The following is an 18,399-nucleotide window of genomic DNA, read 5'->3' on the forward strand; positions in this document are numbered from 1 at the left end:
CAACTTAAAAGTTTGTGTTATTTAACCAATCTTTTTCTATTATTCTCATAACGGTTTTGCTTTTATACTTTGTAACCTAAAACACATCTTAACAACTTATGAGCCCACTTGCTATTTAACTAGTTTCTCTTATCATTCTCCTCAGAGTTTTAGTTTTGAGCTTTGCAACTTTCAAATGTATCTTAAAAGCGTAAAAACTCACGTGTTATTTAACTAATCTTCTTTTATCATTTCCAAGTATTGTAGGATGTCTATACTTAACATTTAAAGTGATGTGGGGTGTCCATATCAACCTCCCTGTCGTGTAACACCCCCTCTTATGGGATTTAATGTCCTAATTGAAGTTTGGCTCACCTTACAAGACTTAACCCCAAAACACGTTTTAACAACTTAAGAACTCACGTGCTATTTAACCAACATTCTCTTTATTATTTTCAAGTGATTTGAAATGTTCATACCCAACATCTCTCTTGTGTAACATCACTTCATTGGACTCAATGTCATCGTTGAAGTTTCCCTACCATCCTTTTATAGGGTTCAACATCTTCATTGAAATTTATCCCACCATCATTCAAAAAGATATGTAAAAGAGGTGTTACATTCACCCCTAGGACTTGATGTCTTTGCCCTACTTTATAAGACTCAATATCTTTGTTAAGATTCACCTTTAGGACGCGATGTCTTTGCCCCACTTTACAGGGCTTAATGACTTTGCTAAAGTTTGTTCTACTATCGTTATAGAGGACATGTAGATAAGGTAATTTACAAAACTTAAAATTGTACACCAACAATATGATAGGGCAGAATTTATAGAAATTGACTATAAAGATGTTATCAAAGATAAGAAAGGAAGAAGATTTTGAAAATAACTCAAAGAAAATGATTCATTCATCAATTGATAACCCCTCAAAACAACGATTATCTTGGCTATATGCCTAAGTGTCAACACGAAAGTCACACACACCACACCTCATCAACAACATTTCTCTCTCTACAGCCAATCTCTCGCTTCCTCTTAAAGTTGTTACATAACCAATATATACAACAACTACTTATTTATTTTTATAATGCCAAGGCTAAACAACGTCGCCTACTATCTTGATAACCTTCCTTAAACGCAATATCTTCGTGAGTGTTGTAAGATGCAGTCATATCACTTCAAATTGTTTGAATCCACTATAATGCATCCCCTATGAGTTTCTTGTCTCAAGGAAACTTTGGTGCCTCCCACAAAAGCCTACACTGTTTCACACCCTCAACTGAGGCAATAATTCTTTAACAAGAATCATCTCCAATTTTAATTCAAAATAAGAAATAAACTCATTCCACAACTTGAAAGCCCAAATACAGCAACAAACTAACTTTTTTAAAAATTAAACTCATGCCATGAAAAAAAATTAGGCTTACTTCGTCCCATAGAAATATAAGAGCTTCCCAAGCTGAGCATTAAATTGTTTGTCTAACATATTAGACACAAGACAGACAATCAACAAACTGACCATCTTCGTGAGCAATTCCCCAAGCTTTTCCATGCCTACCATCCTGAAACAAAAGCCAATATCAGGAGAATGATATGTTACAGGGCTTGCTAATGCCAGTAACCTTACCAATCTTTTAAGCATTAACCCTTTACCCTTAAACCTTAAATCCCAACGTATTAAAACAAAAATATGTTAACAAAGACACATATAGTGAGCTCATTTTATATTGGTTTGTTTTTAATAAATAGCAATAACAACAATGAAACAATTTAAGCAACATAAACGAAGAAAAGATTTTATAAAAACAAGAGAAAAAATGAAATTCGTAGAGATTGATTTTAGTGATCTCGTAAGAAACACTCCAAATGAGTTTTTGCCATGTAGTAACCGGTTAGGCAAAAACTAAGCCACCTCTTAAAAGTTCTTATTCTTCCTTCGCTTTGGTTTATTGAGAGCCAGAGCCATAGAAGCTGAAGAACTGAAGCTTTGGAGGAAGTTAAAAGAGGGTCTCTAGTGACCCAGAGCAATTGCTAGACTAGTCGCCATCTTAGGCTGCTTTGGTACTCTTGAGTGTGCCGTGAATTGGCTTTGTTAATTTGTTAAGGTTTATTATGAGAGCTTTTAGAAGGGCAAATTTTAAGCCCCTTGATTTGTAAATTTTACATTATATCGCAATTTTTTTCCAAGGAAGTATTTAGCATTCTGATCCTTGAGCTTTACTGTTGAAATTTTTTCTCTTTTGGGCGTTTGAGATGTTGGTTTACAAAAATAGCTTCGATATGAATATCTTTTTTTATGATAATAATATATGCTAGTACTAGTATAATATTTCTAATGAAAGCTGGAAGTTACATCACTGGTCTGCATTTTGAATCCTGAAATGACAAAGAATCAGCAACTTCCAGTTTGAAGTAAGAAGAATTGCTACATTGCAATTCTCCAAAATAACCTATCATTACATTTCCTCACGGTACTGCTCCTCTTCATCCTCATACTCTTCATCCTCATCAGCTGTTGCATCTTGATACTGCTGATACTCTGAAACCAGGTCATTCATGTTGCTCTCAGCCTCCGTGAACTCCATCTCATCCATACCTTCCCCAGTATACCAATGCAAGAAAGCCTTCCTCCTGAACATGGCTGTAAATTGTTCACTCACTCGCCTAAACATTTCCTGTATAGACGTAGAGTTGCCTATGAATGTCGATGCCATTTTCAGACCAGTTGGCGGAATATCGCAAACGGTGGACTTGACATTGTTGGGAATCCACTCAACAAAGTATGAAGAGTTCTTGTTTTGTACATTCAGCATCTGTTCATCTACTTCCTTGGTGCTCATCTTACCGCGGAACATTGCTGATGCAGTTAGGTAACGACCATGTCGAGGATCAGCAGCACACATCATATTCTTTGCATCCCACATTTGCTGGGTGAGCTCAGGGACTGTCAAAGCACGGTACTGCTGTGATCCGCGTGAAGTGAGAGGAGCAAAACCCACCATAAAGAAGTGAAGACGAGGAAATGGGATGAGATTAACAGCAAGTTTTCGCAGATCAGAGTTAAGCTGACCAGGGAACCTCAAGCAGCATGTAACACCCGACATTGTGGCAGATATTAGATGATTCAGATCACCAACTGTAAAAACAACAGGGAAATATATCACAATCAGACGTCTCAATGAAATCCAATTAAAATTTTGAACTGAAAATAAAAACTTGAACGTATGATCAGAGATATAAATATAAAGAAAACGAAATAACAAAAAGAGAAAGCTTACAGCTGGGAGTAGTGAGCTTGAGTGTGCGGAAACAAATATCGTAAAGAGCCTCATTGTCAAGGACCATGCACTCATCTGCATTTTCCACTAGCTGGTGAACAGAGAGAGTAGCATTATAAGGCTCCACCACTGTATCAGACACCTTAGGAGATGGAAACACAGAAAAGGTCAACATCATTCTGTCTGGATACTCTTCCCTTATCTTTGAAATCAGCAGTGTTCCCATTCCAGACCCAGTTCCACCTCCCAATGAATGGCATACCTGAAACCCTGCAACACCAAAACAATATCACCTATCCGAAACAAAAAACAAATAATAAAAAACGTAATATTTTTCAAAAAAAAAAGAAATACCTTGCAAGCAGTCACAGTTTTCGGCTTCTTTACGGACAACATCAAGAACAGAATCGATTAACTCAGCACCTTCAGTGTAATGACCTTTGGCCCAGTTGTTACCAGCTCCAGACTGGCCAAAAACAAAGTTATCAGGCCGGAAAATCTGACCATAAGGTCCAGATCTGACGCTGTCCATGGTTCCAGGTTCCAAATCCATGAGAACAGCACGGGGTACATACCTACCACAACTGGCTTCGTTGTAGTAGACATTGATTCTCTCCAGTTGAAGATCTGAGTCTCCACCATAGCGCCCCGTTGAGTCTATACCGTGCTCAGCACACACCACCTCCCAAAACTTGGCACCGATTTGGTTGCCACACTGACCACCTTGGATGTGAAGGATTTCACGCATTTTTCAAAATTCTGAATTTTAAACTGAGAGGTACTTGGAAACTGCGAGCGGCAGAGATAATTTGAAGATAAATGAAAAAGCAACAAGAGAGGCTTTATAGAGGACAAGAGAATAAAGAGGATCTGTTTTTTATTATTTCTTTAATTAGCCAATGCGTGAGAGAGAATCCAACGGCCATAACATAACAGGGGAAAAGTAACCGTTGCTGAACAATGAGTTGTAAAAAAATTTTTTGAATTTCAAAATGTATGGATACAGCTGGACTCAACTAAGTGGGTTTATTCCGTTCTGTTCCATAACTTCCGCTGTATTGTAAGGACGAAAGGCGACGCCGTTTTGTGTGCTTATTTTTAAGACTAAAAGAGAGATTAGCCGTCCTAGCACGTGTCATGTGCCCATTAACCATATAAAATGGCCTTGGTAAAAATCTCTCATTACAAAGGAATTCGGACCCAGACAAGAAGCCCAAAGCTGATACTTGTAAATTACAACCCTCATATTCGGTAGCACAGCACACGTATTCTGGAAGCAAAGTCAAGGCCAAAAAGCATATCATGTTATTTCTGGATTGCTGAGCAAGCCAGGGTGAAACAAGGAATGTAATATAAATACTTGGGATTAAGCCATTATAGACTATGGAACATTAAAAATGAATTTAAATAGAGAATAAATCTATTTAGTCAATAGTACATAAAGCATGCCTATCCTGAAAGAATAACGCATACAGAATAAACTGTTGTTCATACATGGGGAAGCCACTAAAACATGTACAAGAAAAAAGTTCCATTTTCATACAGGAAAAAAAATACTGAAAGCAGACCTCCTTGTCGACACCTTGCTAAGAGAGAGCAGAGACTGCAAATCGGGTTAGCATATAAAGTTGAAACATTCCAGCGAAGTAACAAACAAATGGGGAAATAAACTTTCAAAGTAGTTGTTCCTATGTACACATAAAACTAAATATTAATTTAGATATTAATGATGATATGTCAATGTTAATTTATTAATTAAAATTCATCAATCACATGATAACACATGTCCGTTAGTATCCAAAACTATGTAAATTTTGGCCTCTTGGTAAGTTGTAAAACACAGAATATGGACCAAAAATGCCCCCTGATACAATTTGCGTCTAAGTTCAGGCTAAAATTTGTATCATTTAATTGATAGAGTGATTTTCATTTTCCACCCAAGGTGTGGCCTTAAAACAATTTTCCACCTACTGAATACATAAATCATATTTTCTCAACAAAAACCTAAATCTTCCCACAGAAAAGAATCTTGACACTATCAAAAAGTTAAATTACCAGCTTACCCTTGACTATTTTACTTTCAAAAATTATCATATCACTCCAACTCAAACGAAATTTTAAAATAACCTTTTGCATATCATATTTGTTATGACAGCTAATATTTCCAAACTTAACTTACAAAAACTACATTGAAAGTTACCAAACCTATATAATGGTCAAACTGTCATGTTTAACAATTTTGCTATATTTTGGTTTCGGTGGTTGCACTTCTAATGGGTTTGGAGGGTGGAGTTTATGACAAGATTTACAAACTTGACTTGCAAAGACTAGATTGCAAATTTCCAAAACTTGTAAAAAGGTTAAATTTTCATATTTAAAACATTGAAGCGAGATTTTTAAAAAAGCCATTTTTTAAATTTTCTAAGAGAAATTACTATTTTAACCTCATAACATCATTTTTTTTTTTTTCAAAGAATTAGCTTTTAGATTAAAAAGTATGATTTATAGATTAAATAGATGAAAAAGTGAGATTTATGTATTCAATAGATGATGAAAAAGTGTTTTAACTTTTAAGAACAAACTTTGGGGAAAAAAAAATGTAAATCACTCCATAAATAGTTAAGAGGAATCTACTTACCAAGAAAAAGTTAGAGGAATATTCCTAGTCCAAGACTCTTCAAACACCTTACTCAAATACTTCTTTACTGTAAAGACTGAAAAATGGTCACTCTCTTCAGATAACTTCATTTTTTTAGTAGATATTATTTTTCTATCCTCCAGTCATCACAAATTGGCACAAACATTAAATCTGTTTTTTACATGATTCAGCACCTATGGTGTATAACTTAAGTTAGGCTAGCCAAACATAGGCATATAGCTATCCGTCATTTTTTGCAATGGGAAACGTACTGTATTTGTCACAATACAACATGAACCCCATGGCCTCATGAGACATCATTGGAAGTATATACATAGGGTAACATTTCACATACTGACATTATGCTTATCTAGGACACCAAAACATACCTACACCATCTTATGTCCAAAGTTCTCAATTTCAGCTATGCGTTCTACCAGCTAGAAGAAACAACAGTGTTTAGACTACCTTTTTTAAGGCCAAATACACTGATTACTATGCAATACAATTAGAGGATGGTAGAGAAAAATTCTTCAAACTTGGAAAGTGAAACACTACCGTTGAGAAGAATATCTTAACAAACAATATTCAGGAATAAATCCACAAACCTGGTACAAACACAATGAAGAAGCACGATTTACTTCCCAGATTTTCCATCCAACATTGTGAAGGCTCCCCTATATAACTTCCATGAAAGCCCTAACTTTCACAAGAATAACAAATTGATCTATGAAGCATTAACAGATTCTCAAAGGAGCCAAAATTGCAAAATTTAATCAAAGTTGTGATCAAACACAAACAATATTTATTTTGTTAGACTCTCAGTTGTGGAGTGTATTTCCCAGCCGATGAGGGTTAAACTTTCCTGCTGAGATTCCACTTTAAAATTTTGTTTTTGGATTAATATTTCCAAAGTCACATACAAAAACCTATAAACAAGAATATTCCTAGAGAATAGGATGGAACCACAATTACTTACACCACAGAGTGCTAATGTTGATAATTTAATAAAGGATAACAAAACAAGAAAAACATATTTAAAGCATAACAGTCTGATTCACAAAATTGCTTTCTACTCCCTAACTAATGCTTAGTTCAATAGGTTCTTCATTCACTAACTACTACATGGTTTGATGGAAGTTTGACTTCACGTAGCTGGATATTAACAAACAATTCTTTGTGCAAACACCCTAAAATAACAAATAAACGACATCAAACTAGCATGTCAGACACAGGACGTAGTTGAAGTTTGGATTGGGTTTCTGCCATGGTGAGTGTAATCCTGTTAGAAATTTGCCTTCAAGATGGGGTTGTTTCTGTCTTCTCATGCAGTTTTAGCTCAACTTTGTCTATTTTGATCTTCTGCCGCCATGAGCTTGGGTTTCTTCTTTAAATTCAAGGGTGGACAGGTGGCTAGAATTAAGCTGATTATTGTCAATTCATTCTCTTGTTTGGATTTAGATATGTGCTTGTTTGTATAGTTATGCTCTCTAGTACACTATCTTTATAATTGTAGGAGGCAGTTCTACAAGAAGAGCTGGGTTTGGTTTGTCTTGGTAAGGCGCTTTTGAGAACTTTGCCTAACCCAAGGCATATCCCAAGGTAGGGCGTGGTTTTGGTTTTTTTTTTTTTTAATGCATACTGAATTACCAAAAAAAATTAGATTCATTTAAACTTGCCAAGCAAAACTGCCAATAGATATGGCACAATTGAATCTAGACCTAATAAACACCTGGAAAAACAAATCATAAAATGCTGAAAAAGGACAGCAAAACAAAAAAATCATTCAGGATGAAATGTTAACGAGCTGGAACCACAGATCAGAAAATGCTGAACCCAGTTGGTTTGGCATGCTATCAGACTTGTGTTCAGTTCAAGATCTTCTCCTCTCCAAAAGAGTCAACTGAAAAAAATCAAATGATTGAAAGAGAATTGAATCTAGAACTATAGATAATTCAACTAAAACGCCCTTCAATATTCCTATGATGCAGAAATGGAAGATTCTGCATCACTATACAACAGTCCTAATATTTTATAATCTTCCAAGCAAAAGCCAATCAAATTGATGTAACCCACCAATAAGTCCAAGGAAAAGATAAACATACAAAATTTTCAACATTGACAAACCAAATATATTTCGAAATGCCTAAGAAAATTTCACTCTAGCACCAAAAATGGTCAAGGCATTACAGAATGATAAAGAGCCAATCCTTGTCACCAGAACATGTGAAGCCCATGACTCAACTTTACACTAATACTTTTCTAACAAAAGCCTAATAGAAGTGAGCCAACTAGTCCTTTCACTCAAACCAGTTAGACGTTATTCCAATAAATTATATGTTCATCACTGCATAAACCATGGGGCAATATTGAGTATAGCACAGGATACTTGAACATATCTAATTCATTTCTTAAATATAAGTCCCATCACTAGAGCACCTGGGAAGGCTTATGAACTTGATACAATAACACTTGATAACTGTATACAAATGAACTCATGTCAATTATGTTTCTTAAGATCTTGAGACTACCTTCAAGTTTCCTCCACATAACACTTGGTGGGAAAAACATTTAAATGTGTTGCAAAACACAGTATAGAATCTCCAGTAAACAATTCCCAAAAAAAAAAAAAAAAGCTGTAATGGAAAGAATTCACAAAAAAGAAAATCCTTATATTGAACAAAATCTTACCACACCTAAAAAGATGGTTGAGTAAACCTTTCCACTGAACTTTCAGCTTCTATGCTGTCTGCTTTCCCGTAAAAAAGACAGGTCGAATTGAAAAAATCTATTATAGAAAAAAGAAAAATTTCACCAGAAACAAAAAAGAATCAACTCTGATGGTTAAAGCAACTTGTGATAGTATTATGCACAAGGCCTCAAATTTAATAAAAAGAAATTAGCAAAAGAATAGACTTTAGTAACTAACCACTGAAAAACAGTATCATCATAAAATTTAAGCAAATAAACCAGAAAATATCTCCCTTGTACACTGGCTAGAAGAATGTAAATATGACACTCTAATAGCTCTTCCAATTTTAAAGGCCTTTTACTAAAATTCCATAATTTCGGTGATAGCCTTCACTGGAAATTATCTCACAATCTAAACTTTTGGGATCACAACATTTAAACCAACAATTTCCACTCAAACAGCTATTTAATGAAGCTAACCAAGTAATATGATAAATAATACAAGTACATAAGCTTGGTTCTGGTTTTATGAATTCTAGATTTCTCTATCTAACTTAAGTTCCCAAGAATCAATGAGTAAATTTCCCTAAAAAATTCAGCCTATATCTCGCAATCTTTCCCAGGTATTGGCACTTATCTGAAAGCAACTAAAAGCACTTTTACTAGCACTTCTTAATCTGATAAGATTGAGTAACCTTTGATAAATCCCCTTAATATTTAACATATTAAAAATTCTGTCCACAAAAACAAACTTCCGCGCCAAAATAAATAGTAGGAATGAGGAATAGCCATGCCCTTTCAAGTCTGGCAACATGTTCAGATCTTATTGTGCAATTGATAACAGATAGCCCATCATTAACATGTTAAGAAAAGATCAAATTCAATACAAGTTCTTCCAGTAGCAATCCACACAAAATTTGATAAATACAACTTAATAGAGTAGCCAACTCTCAGTGGTAAGTATTCAAACCTAGAAATTGTTGGCTGGATTAAAAGAACACAGATTTATGAGATCACAACAGGTGATTAAATCACTAACGTAATACTTGTGAAATCTGCAACTAAAATCAGCCTCTTTAACCACTATGGCCATGCAAAGACAGCCATTAAAGGAACAGATTTCTAGAATATTCGCATTCATAATGTCATACTTTACTTGTTCAGAAATATACCCTAATTTAGTATATTGTTTCAATTTCTCTTTTCAATTAGGCATCTTAACAAGAGTCACTATTCCTTCAGCAAGTAAACAAGTAAATTTCTGTTCTTGGATGCCACAAATGAAGCAGAAAAACTTTGGAGCAGGAAAAATGGCTGGTCAAAAGAAGATGCATTTTGTAAAAGAATTTATATAGAAGAGAAGATAAATAAGGATTGGGTGTAACATAACACGAAGCAAAAGCTGAGAAGGGAAGAGTGATTGAGTAAGAAACAGAAATCTTATACAGATAATTTAGTATGAAGCTGATCTCAATTGCTAAACAAGATGGCAAGGATTGTCTCCAGTTAAAAGCAGAAAAACCTAGTTCTGTTTTCAGACCTAAATGCACAACACCTAAAAGGGGAAGTAGAGCGGAGACTCAACATCTATGTTATAAACATTTTAAGCAACCCAAGCCACACAAAAATTTTAAATGCATTTTACATCTACCCAAACCACAAAATACTGTCCACATCAACCATTCAAGAATGACAAAGTTATAAAATAAATATCAAAATGACATCTCAACATCACGGGTATGTATCACACGCAAAGCTAATAAGCAAGATCACTTTAAACTGGAAAATACTATTGTTAACACAAGACTAACCCAGTTTTATGATGAAAATTTTAAAATCAAAACCAACAACTTAACTGCCACTGACTTCAGTTCCAAAAACCATCTCCTTAACATGGCAGCAACCTGAAATAACAAGACTAGCATAAACCACCCTGAAAGTATAAAAGAGGCATGGAAGGGTGAATCACCTATATTCGCTAATTGCAAATACCAAAAGAACAAATTCAACCCTGGTCAGCCAAGCACCCAATAAAATCCATCTTGGAGCATTCCACCATGCCTTAATGATTTTCCCCATGGCCCTAAAGATTGGCATTTCTTGACTTGTTTGCATCATCATGTACTGAACGATCACCAGGTGTTCTATAAACCAAAATGCAAGAAAGAAATAAAAAAGAGATTTCAAAAACAAAGACGAATTGAAGTTTAGCGGGATAATGAATAACTGAAACAATAAAAGCTTACGATTTCAGTTTCTTAGCATTCTGCTTGATGCTCAGAACCATATCCATAGCCATCTTTTGATGCTCCCTTGTCTGTGAGTGCAGATCCAAACCATCCACTGTTTCACAATCAACCTTACAGATGCGGCACCATCCCATGCTTGGTGCCTTCCGTTTTCTTGAGTTGTCAAAAGGCTCCATGTCGCCCTGAAATTACCAAGACAGAGAAACCTATGATGTCCCTTCGCTTTGCATACATGGGAATGGAAACACTATATTAAAAAAATATAAGTAGCAAAGAAGTCTTAACCGTATAGAATCCACCATCACTTGGGAAACCCTGATGCGAAAAGCTGCTCCTGAATCCGGGCTCACCAAGTCTTGGATGAGGAAAGTTTCCTGGCCCACCCAAGTCTGCCATATGTGCATGACCAGGAAATCCACCAAGACCAACTGTTTCCCCCAGCCTTAAATTATGAGGACCTAAGTGTTCACCCCTCCGTAAATGGTTAGGCAGAAAATCTCGACCAATAAAATCACCACTCCTACCAGGCCCCTCAAACTCACCCCTGCGGAAATGGCTTGGGAAGGCAGGAAACCTACTCTCATGAAATGAGTTGCCAATTGGATCACCAAATTGACGGAACTCCCTTCCATCAATATCATCCAATCTCGCATGGCTGCCACCTAAATTCCCAGGAATGTTTCCAAATGCACGTGAGGATATCCCAGGATATTCTCTAACTGGACTCCTTGGACTCAATCCATCCATATGGCGGCGTCCATATCCAGGTCCTGGTCCAAGAAACTCCAGATGAGAACGTGCAGAATCTGATCTCCGTGGTGCATCTTCATGAATATCAGGTGGTCTTTCTCCAGCATAGGAGGGCAAAAATTTTGATGGAGCAGAGCCAGACACATGATCCAATTTCCACCCAATATCATGGTTCAATCCTCTATCATATGGCCTTGCTCCCACATCAATACCAAAACCATGAGGACCCCTATCTAGAGGCCTAGATGATGGAAAGCGACCACCAAGTTTTGCAACAGGCTCAATATCCGAATGAGAAGGTCTAGGAAATTTCTTTAGATCTTCTTCAAGCTCTACACGATCAATTACCCCTTGAGCTGAATCTGTTGGGAATGGATTCAAATGTTCACCTGGAAAAGGCTTAAATCTTTCATCTGGAAACTCAAGGCCTGAGGTGCCAATCATTCTCATTGTATTAGACTGTAAACCAAAAGGTTGCCCAAAAGGACTCCGTTCTAGTGAGCCCAGTAGATGAGAATCAGGGCGTCTTCCATCCAAGTAGCCACGCCTTTGACCTTCAGGGCCATATTGTGGTCCTTGTGAGTCATATGCACCAGGTGGTACTGGCTGCAGTGGCTGCAATCCAACAGCATTACCTTGTGATATTCTGGGAACCCCAAAATGGGAAGGGGGCAGATGACCTTGATTATAAGGACCATGAGGTGCTGTCAGAGGTTCTAAGCTATGAAGGGGAGGACCATGATGACCCGGTCCCCTTCCAATGGTTGCTGCAGCACCTGAGCCTGAAATGCCAACTGGAGGTATTTCAGGACCATGAGACTTGAACATAGGTGGCTGGGAATTATCAGCAGGCATTAAAGATTGTCCTGGATGTGGTACATAACTAGAGCCCTGCGGCCTAAATTGTGTATGAGTGTTCCCCAGGCCCTGTGTGTGATGTAATGGTCCTGAATGTGGCGCTTGGGACATCGAAGGTGCAGTGGGCCCTTGTTGAAGAGTTGAGGACCCATTATGTGTTGATGGGGACTGCACAGAACCTCCAGATTGCATCTGACCACCAAGAGGTACTAATGCAGGACCTTGAAGCATATTTTTGCCTTTCTGCAGCTCCTCACTCTCTTCTCCACATTGTGAATCTACATGCAATGGAGAACTTTTATGTAGAGAACCATTCTGAATTTTCTTTTCTTCCAACAAAGAATGCCCCACTTGTTTGCAGTCAACATTCGTTGAATCTTTATGGTCCTCGACATTTTCTACGATCTCTTCCTTCACCACCTGCTTAATTCCAGGCTCTGCATTTCCTAATGCACCTGACTCCAGATCTGTAACAAACTCCTTACCAGAAGTATCAACTGGATTAATTTTAACTTCAGCTTCAGCTTTGACCTCATCAACCATGAACTTTACATCACTTTCAGATTTGGAGAGCTTCATACCTACTGCATCAGCTTGAGAACCAGATGTCACATCCAATGTATTTCCATCAGATTTAGCAGTTTTCTGAAAGGATGGTTCAACTTTTTTCTCATCTACACATTTCTCAGCAATCTCTTGCTTCTCAGACATTGTTTGTTCTGCTGTTCTCGCAGACTGTTTTTGAGAAGACACTTGCATTTGGTTGTTGCTCCCAAGCATGCTAATCTGATTTGAAAATGGTTGGTTTGAACCATATTGAACAGCTCTACCTTGGAGACCAGCTGCAGATTGTTGATACGGCTGAGATTGTGCTCCATGATTAGGATTCATAGGCCGTCCCACAATATTTTGGGACTGATGGGGTTGTATACCGTGCAATAGTGCAACATTTGACCGTGGCTGTGAATAGGGATGAGAATGCTGCTGGAATGATATAGGAGGACCCTGTGGACGCAACTGGGATTGCACAGATGGATGTTGCTGTGCAAAAGGCGCCTGCTGATATTGTCCTGTAAAAGGCGGCTGTGGCTGACCATACAGTTGAGGAATTGGTTGTTGCATTGGCTGAACAAAAGAGCGCTGATGCCCTGGAACTCCTGGCTGATGAGCATGAGGATAAACTGGTTGCTGTTGTGCCGGAGGAATGTTTGGGACTTGACCTGGCAAAGGTAACAACATTGACTGCTGCTGATTTGGAATTGTAGCATTAGGTTGGGGTGGGCGCATCTGGGGAGTTTGTTGAGAATAATGATTTTGTATTTGCGGATAAGATCCACTATGTGGATGCTGAAGCATGGGATGTTGCTGTGGGCCACCCATTGGCATTAGCTGATGCGGCTGCGGCTGCGGGTATGAGTGATGGCCTGTTACTGCACTGGCTGAAGTATGCTGAGTCTGAGTCTGGTTGGGCAATGCGGGGTTGAGTTGAGAATGAGTGTGGGACTGGGACTGGGTTTGTTGCTGAGTTTGAGATTGAAGTTGCGGTTGAGGAATCGGATGCTGAATTTGGGGTTGCTTATTTTGCATCTGAGAAAGAGGTTGTTGATACTGGGGCATTTGCATAGTTGGAAGATTAGCCTGAATGGCCTGAGGTTGTGGATGTCCCTGAGCTTGGGTATAAGAATGAGCTTGAACTTGCGGATAAGATTGAGTCTGAGAGACTGGCTGGGCCTGTGGAAGTGGATGAGTTTGCTGCTGTGCACTGACTTGTGTCAGACTCTGAGGTTGAGTGACCACAGGTGCCTGAGGAGGTGGTTGTGCGGGCTGAAGTTGTGGCTGGGGCTGAGCTTGGGGTTGAGCCTGAGGTTGAGGCTGCATATGCAGTTGAGGTTGGGACTGTGGTTGTGGCTGTACAAACCCCTGAGGTTGACCCTGCAATGGCTGGTGCTGATATTGTGGAACTGCTTGTTGTTGATACGGGTAGTACTGTTGATAATGCTGCTGATATAAGTTGTAACCAGAATACTGCTGGTAGTATTGTTGATATTGTTGTTGTTGTTGATACCATTGTTCTGCAGAAGGAACCACAGCCTGAACAACAGCTTGGGCCTGAGAATTTGAGTTTACTTGTTGGCCAGGATCTTTTCCAGTTGGAGGGATGGCAGTTGTTTGGGTCTGGACCAGAGAAGTGGTCGCCCCCGCCTGAGGGGCAGCCTGGGCCTGTTCAGTTGTACCTGATGTACCTGTTGCCGGAGCATCCTGAACACCATCTGCTTGTTGTGTGTGAGGCTGCACACCCTGTTATTATACAGCAACAATAATAATAAATTCCAAAGATTACAAGGGAAATAGTTTATATCCCTGTTGCTGTACGGTAAAAAATAAATAAATCAAAAAAATTACTAGAGTATTAGCTTTTTTTTTTTTCTGTATACAAGATGCATTCCTCAACTTACAGGACAAATTTGAGCATGATCCTGTACTTGGCGATGAACAATCTGAATCCCACATCTATTGCATACAACAGGTGAATTTCCGAAGGCACAGCTAGAACAATGTGATGTGCACTCAGATAGTGGACCCTGCCACGTGCATCCACTCCTATGGTATAGACAATGAACGGTTACCTTGCCAATTGTTTCGGCAAGTGTTTTATTTGATTCTACAAGTGGCTGCAATGAGTATTTATCAGGAAAAAAATTTATCAATAATAACGTTTTTCTTGAAAGATGGCAAAAAAGTCCAAAGCAGAGAAAGAGAAAACCTTGGAATCTGCTTCGGTAACTAAATAGCCATCATAAGGGCAAGCTTGGGTAGTGCTAACAATGTATGTCAAACACAGTTTACAGTACAGATGAGTGCACTGTGACTGTAAAGCTTCATTTGGGTAAACAAGTAGACGACAAACAGGACAGAAGTACTCTCCAGCCAGAGATTGAATGTTCAATATGCACTCGTTATCAAAACCCATGTTGTTCTATGGACTTAGCTTTGACTCTCAAAAAGAGTCAACACTCAACCTGCACATATAGACAGCAACCATTACAAGCTCTCAAAATAGAAACATTATCTATGGAACGTGAAAATCGCAGACAGAATAACTTTTGTAGAAAATAATAAGTTCACAGACCAAAATATTAACGAGCATACAAAAAACCACATATGTGTATATCTCATAGCCAAACAGTTTGCACCATTGACCCTTCATAATTACAACATGAAAACATCACACAGGGACATCAATGTCACATATTTACACAAGTATGGCTGCCACAAACATGCACTAAAACCAAAACAACAATGCACACAAATTAACTAACAAACAATCAACAAAAACTAACAACCCACAAATGCACAACTTAACTTCATCATCACTATCTCCTACTCCACCATAGCCAATAATATGACATTTCCAAGTTCCCAAAACTCGTCAATACAACAGACAATATAAAGGAATATAAATAAAAGAAATTAAAGCCAAACAAGTCAGAAATCAATTAATTATCATTTAATTTTAACATCATAGTGCGATGCTGAGATGCACATTAATCTTGCACCGAAAATATCCTCTTCATAGTTTCAATTATCAGTGCTTTAAAACCCTAACCAAACATACCTGCAAAACTGAAAAATAAAATAAAACAAAACAAAGATTCTCAGGGTTTTAGCGATCAGATATGCACCGTGCCCATTAGAAAAACTAACAAACAAGTGATATCGGAAGCAATAATTCTTACGAGCCTGAGAGGAATGTTCGAGAAGCCAAAGCGATGCTCCTCTTTGTTTTTTTTTTCGGCAAAACCAAACAAAATGAAAAATATTCGATTAGAAAGCTTAACTGCGTACATAGAAACTGCTGAACTATGATTAACAATATTAATGGGCTAAACCTAATGCAGGTAACTGGTTTGACGGCCAACGTTAAGCTGAATAACCCAAACAAAGGGATTTTTTTTTTTTTTCATTAAATTAAAATATGTTGAAATATTTTCAAAAGAATAAGATTATGAGTACAATCATTTCTAGTTTAAATTTAAAATAATTTTATGAAATATTTGGTTTTTTATTATATTATGACTATTTTTATCACCATTTTTATTTATTTTTCAAAAAAATTAGATTATTAAAAAGAACTGAGAGTTTCAAACTTAACTCTTCTCGATTTTTTCCTATTGTTTGTTTAGATTTATTTGTAAATTATTTGTAAATATAAATAAAAGATGTCGAAGTAGTAGATATTTTTATCTTTTACTTTGTTGGGAAAAATTTTGCGCGTTTTATCAACAAAGCAAAATAAAAGATTTTGAGTTTTGTTTTTTGTTGATCAGACGATACCTAGATTTGAACTGAGAGAAAAGGATTTGCAGAATAGATAAAGTAACAAAGAATGATAGATAAAATAGAGTAGTTAAGGTATAAACTAAAGGAATTCTTTTGATTCAATATCAAAGTTTGTATTCAGTATGTGGATGAAAGATGTACCTATGCTATCTTATTCAAAATTTCAACGATGAATTAACTTGATAGCTCAAATATTGTTTTTCATGATACTGATCCGATTTGATATCATCAAAATAGAATTCCTCTCATTGAATTTACGAGAAAAAGGTTTATCATCTTTATGAGATTAAATTGTGAGTCATTGTGAAGTAAAAAAAAAACGAAACAATAATATCATGGGTGTAAACATTCTCGCATTTATTGTTATTGCACTGTTTATTATAGTTTCTACAACTTTTTCACTTGTGATATACGTGAAAACTATCCATTTTCATACATTCCATAATATATGGAATCAGGTAATATTTCACGTGTTTTAGTAAACAAAATCAAAATTCTATTATTGCTAGATCGATTTATATGATTAGATGTAGAAATGGGATGTTTTTATAAATGGAAGGAAATTCAAAATGCTCGAAGATGGAAATGCATGAATGTCTAAAATACCTAAGTTTTATCATTACTATTTGAAGGATTTTGTAAGTTTATTGATACGGGCTTAACAAAATAACTTTATAACTTTCCAAAATATTAAAGATACAGATCGAGAAATTGAATTTCAATTATTTATGGATACATTAATTGGTAGAATCATTGATAAGAGAAAGAGATATTGCATGTGAATCACTCACGTATTCTTCTAAATTATATGTGTTCTTAGGATTAATTTGTAAAAACAAAAGGAATAAGCAAGAACAAACAATGTTTAATGATTTTTTTGAGAACTTCTATTGTAAATGGAATATATAGTATTTGGACCACAATGGATTTTTGTTTTATGTAGGTATGAGAATATCATATCGGGGAGGAAGATTAGAATAAAAGATTAATAGAAAAGCAAAGAGACAAGCTTGTTTGAGTAGGAAACAAAAAGAAAAATCTACTATAATTCTATCATCAGCTTTGAGTTCGAATATAAGAAAAATCTTTGAAAAATTTTGCTACTTTGAAATTTTCTTTTCTTTTTACACTAATAAGAAGAAAAAAAGAATTGGGTCAAAAGAAAATTGTTCCTTTAGAATTTTATCAATAATTTGTTTGTGAAAGTAGGGATATGGTATTTTCAGAATCCTTACGTAAGAAATTAAAAATGAAAAATTTTCATCGAAGATGTGAATTATGAAGGATTGGTTGACGAAAAATGAATCAAAGGTTGAATCTTGACAAGACGAATTGCAAATTTTTGGATATGAGATAACTATCCTAGTCACTATGAACATATTTACCCAATTGACACATATGAATAAATCGATGTTAGATTGAATTGGTTACTAAAAGTCTCTAAAAAGCCTATTTTATGAAATTTTTGAGAAATAAAAATAAATGCGAATGTTTTATTTATTATCAAGTAAAGATGAATACCATATATTGGAATTGGATTGAAATGTTAAGTGGCTCTAGATTTAAGAGTTCCTACTATAGGGATAAATTTTTTTATTTTATATTAAATTAAAA

General features: G+C 36.5%; 2 protein-coding genes across 5 annotated transcripts; both read right to left on the reverse strand.

Moving 5' to 3' along the window:
- Window positions 1-2,254: 2,254 nt before the first annotated feature.
- Window positions 2,255-10,566, reverse strand: LOC123225776 (tubulin beta-1 chain-like). Its single transcript, XM_044650012.1, has 5 exons — window positions 10,444-10,566; window positions 6,505-8,684; window positions 3,613-4,528; window positions 3,259-3,528; window positions 2,255-3,116 (listed from the first exon to the last, which is right to left on the reverse strand). Exons 3-5 carry the CDS (start codon window positions 4,004-4,006, stop codon window positions 2,437-2,439), a joined length of 1,344 nt encoding a protein of 447 aa, XP_044505947.1. The 5' UTR covers window positions 4,007-4,528; window positions 6,505-8,684; window positions 10,444-10,566; the 3' UTR covers window positions 2,255-2,436.
- Window positions 10,270-16,335, reverse strand: LOC123225775 (AT-rich interactive domain-containing protein 1A-like). 4 transcript variants are annotated; one of them, XR_006504185.1, is made up of 7 exons: window positions 16,182-16,335; window positions 15,209-15,464; window positions 14,901-15,116; window positions 11,122-14,742; window positions 10,834-11,018; window positions 10,615-10,731; window positions 10,270-10,491 (listed from the first exon to the last, which is right to left on the reverse strand). XR_006504185.1 is itself a non-coding variant. In XM_044650011.1 (6 exons), the coding sequence occupies exons 2-6, from the start codon at window positions 15,413-15,415 to the stop codon at window positions 10,671-10,673; spliced, it is 4,290 nt and encodes a 1,429-aa protein (XP_044505946.1). In that variant the 5' UTR covers window positions 15,416-15,464; window positions 16,182-16,335; the 3' UTR covers window positions 10,270-10,670. The 4 variants fall into 4 exon arrangements, 1 of the variants encoding a protein (XP_044505946.1); XR_006504184.1 differs by having other exon boundaries at window positions 10,580-10,731; XR_006504183.1 differs by having other exon boundaries at window positions 10,557-10,731.
- Between the last annotated feature and the right edge of the window lie 2,064 nt (window positions 16,336-18,399).

This window comes from Mangifera indica, chromosome 9 (genome assembly GCF_011075055.1).
Source record: "Mangifera indica cultivar Alphonso chromosome 9, CATAS_Mindica_2.1, whole genome shotgun sequence".
In the NCBI taxonomy this organism is placed as follows: Eukaryota; Viridiplantae; Streptophyta; class Magnoliopsida; order Sapindales; family Anacardiaceae; genus Mangifera; species Mangifera indica.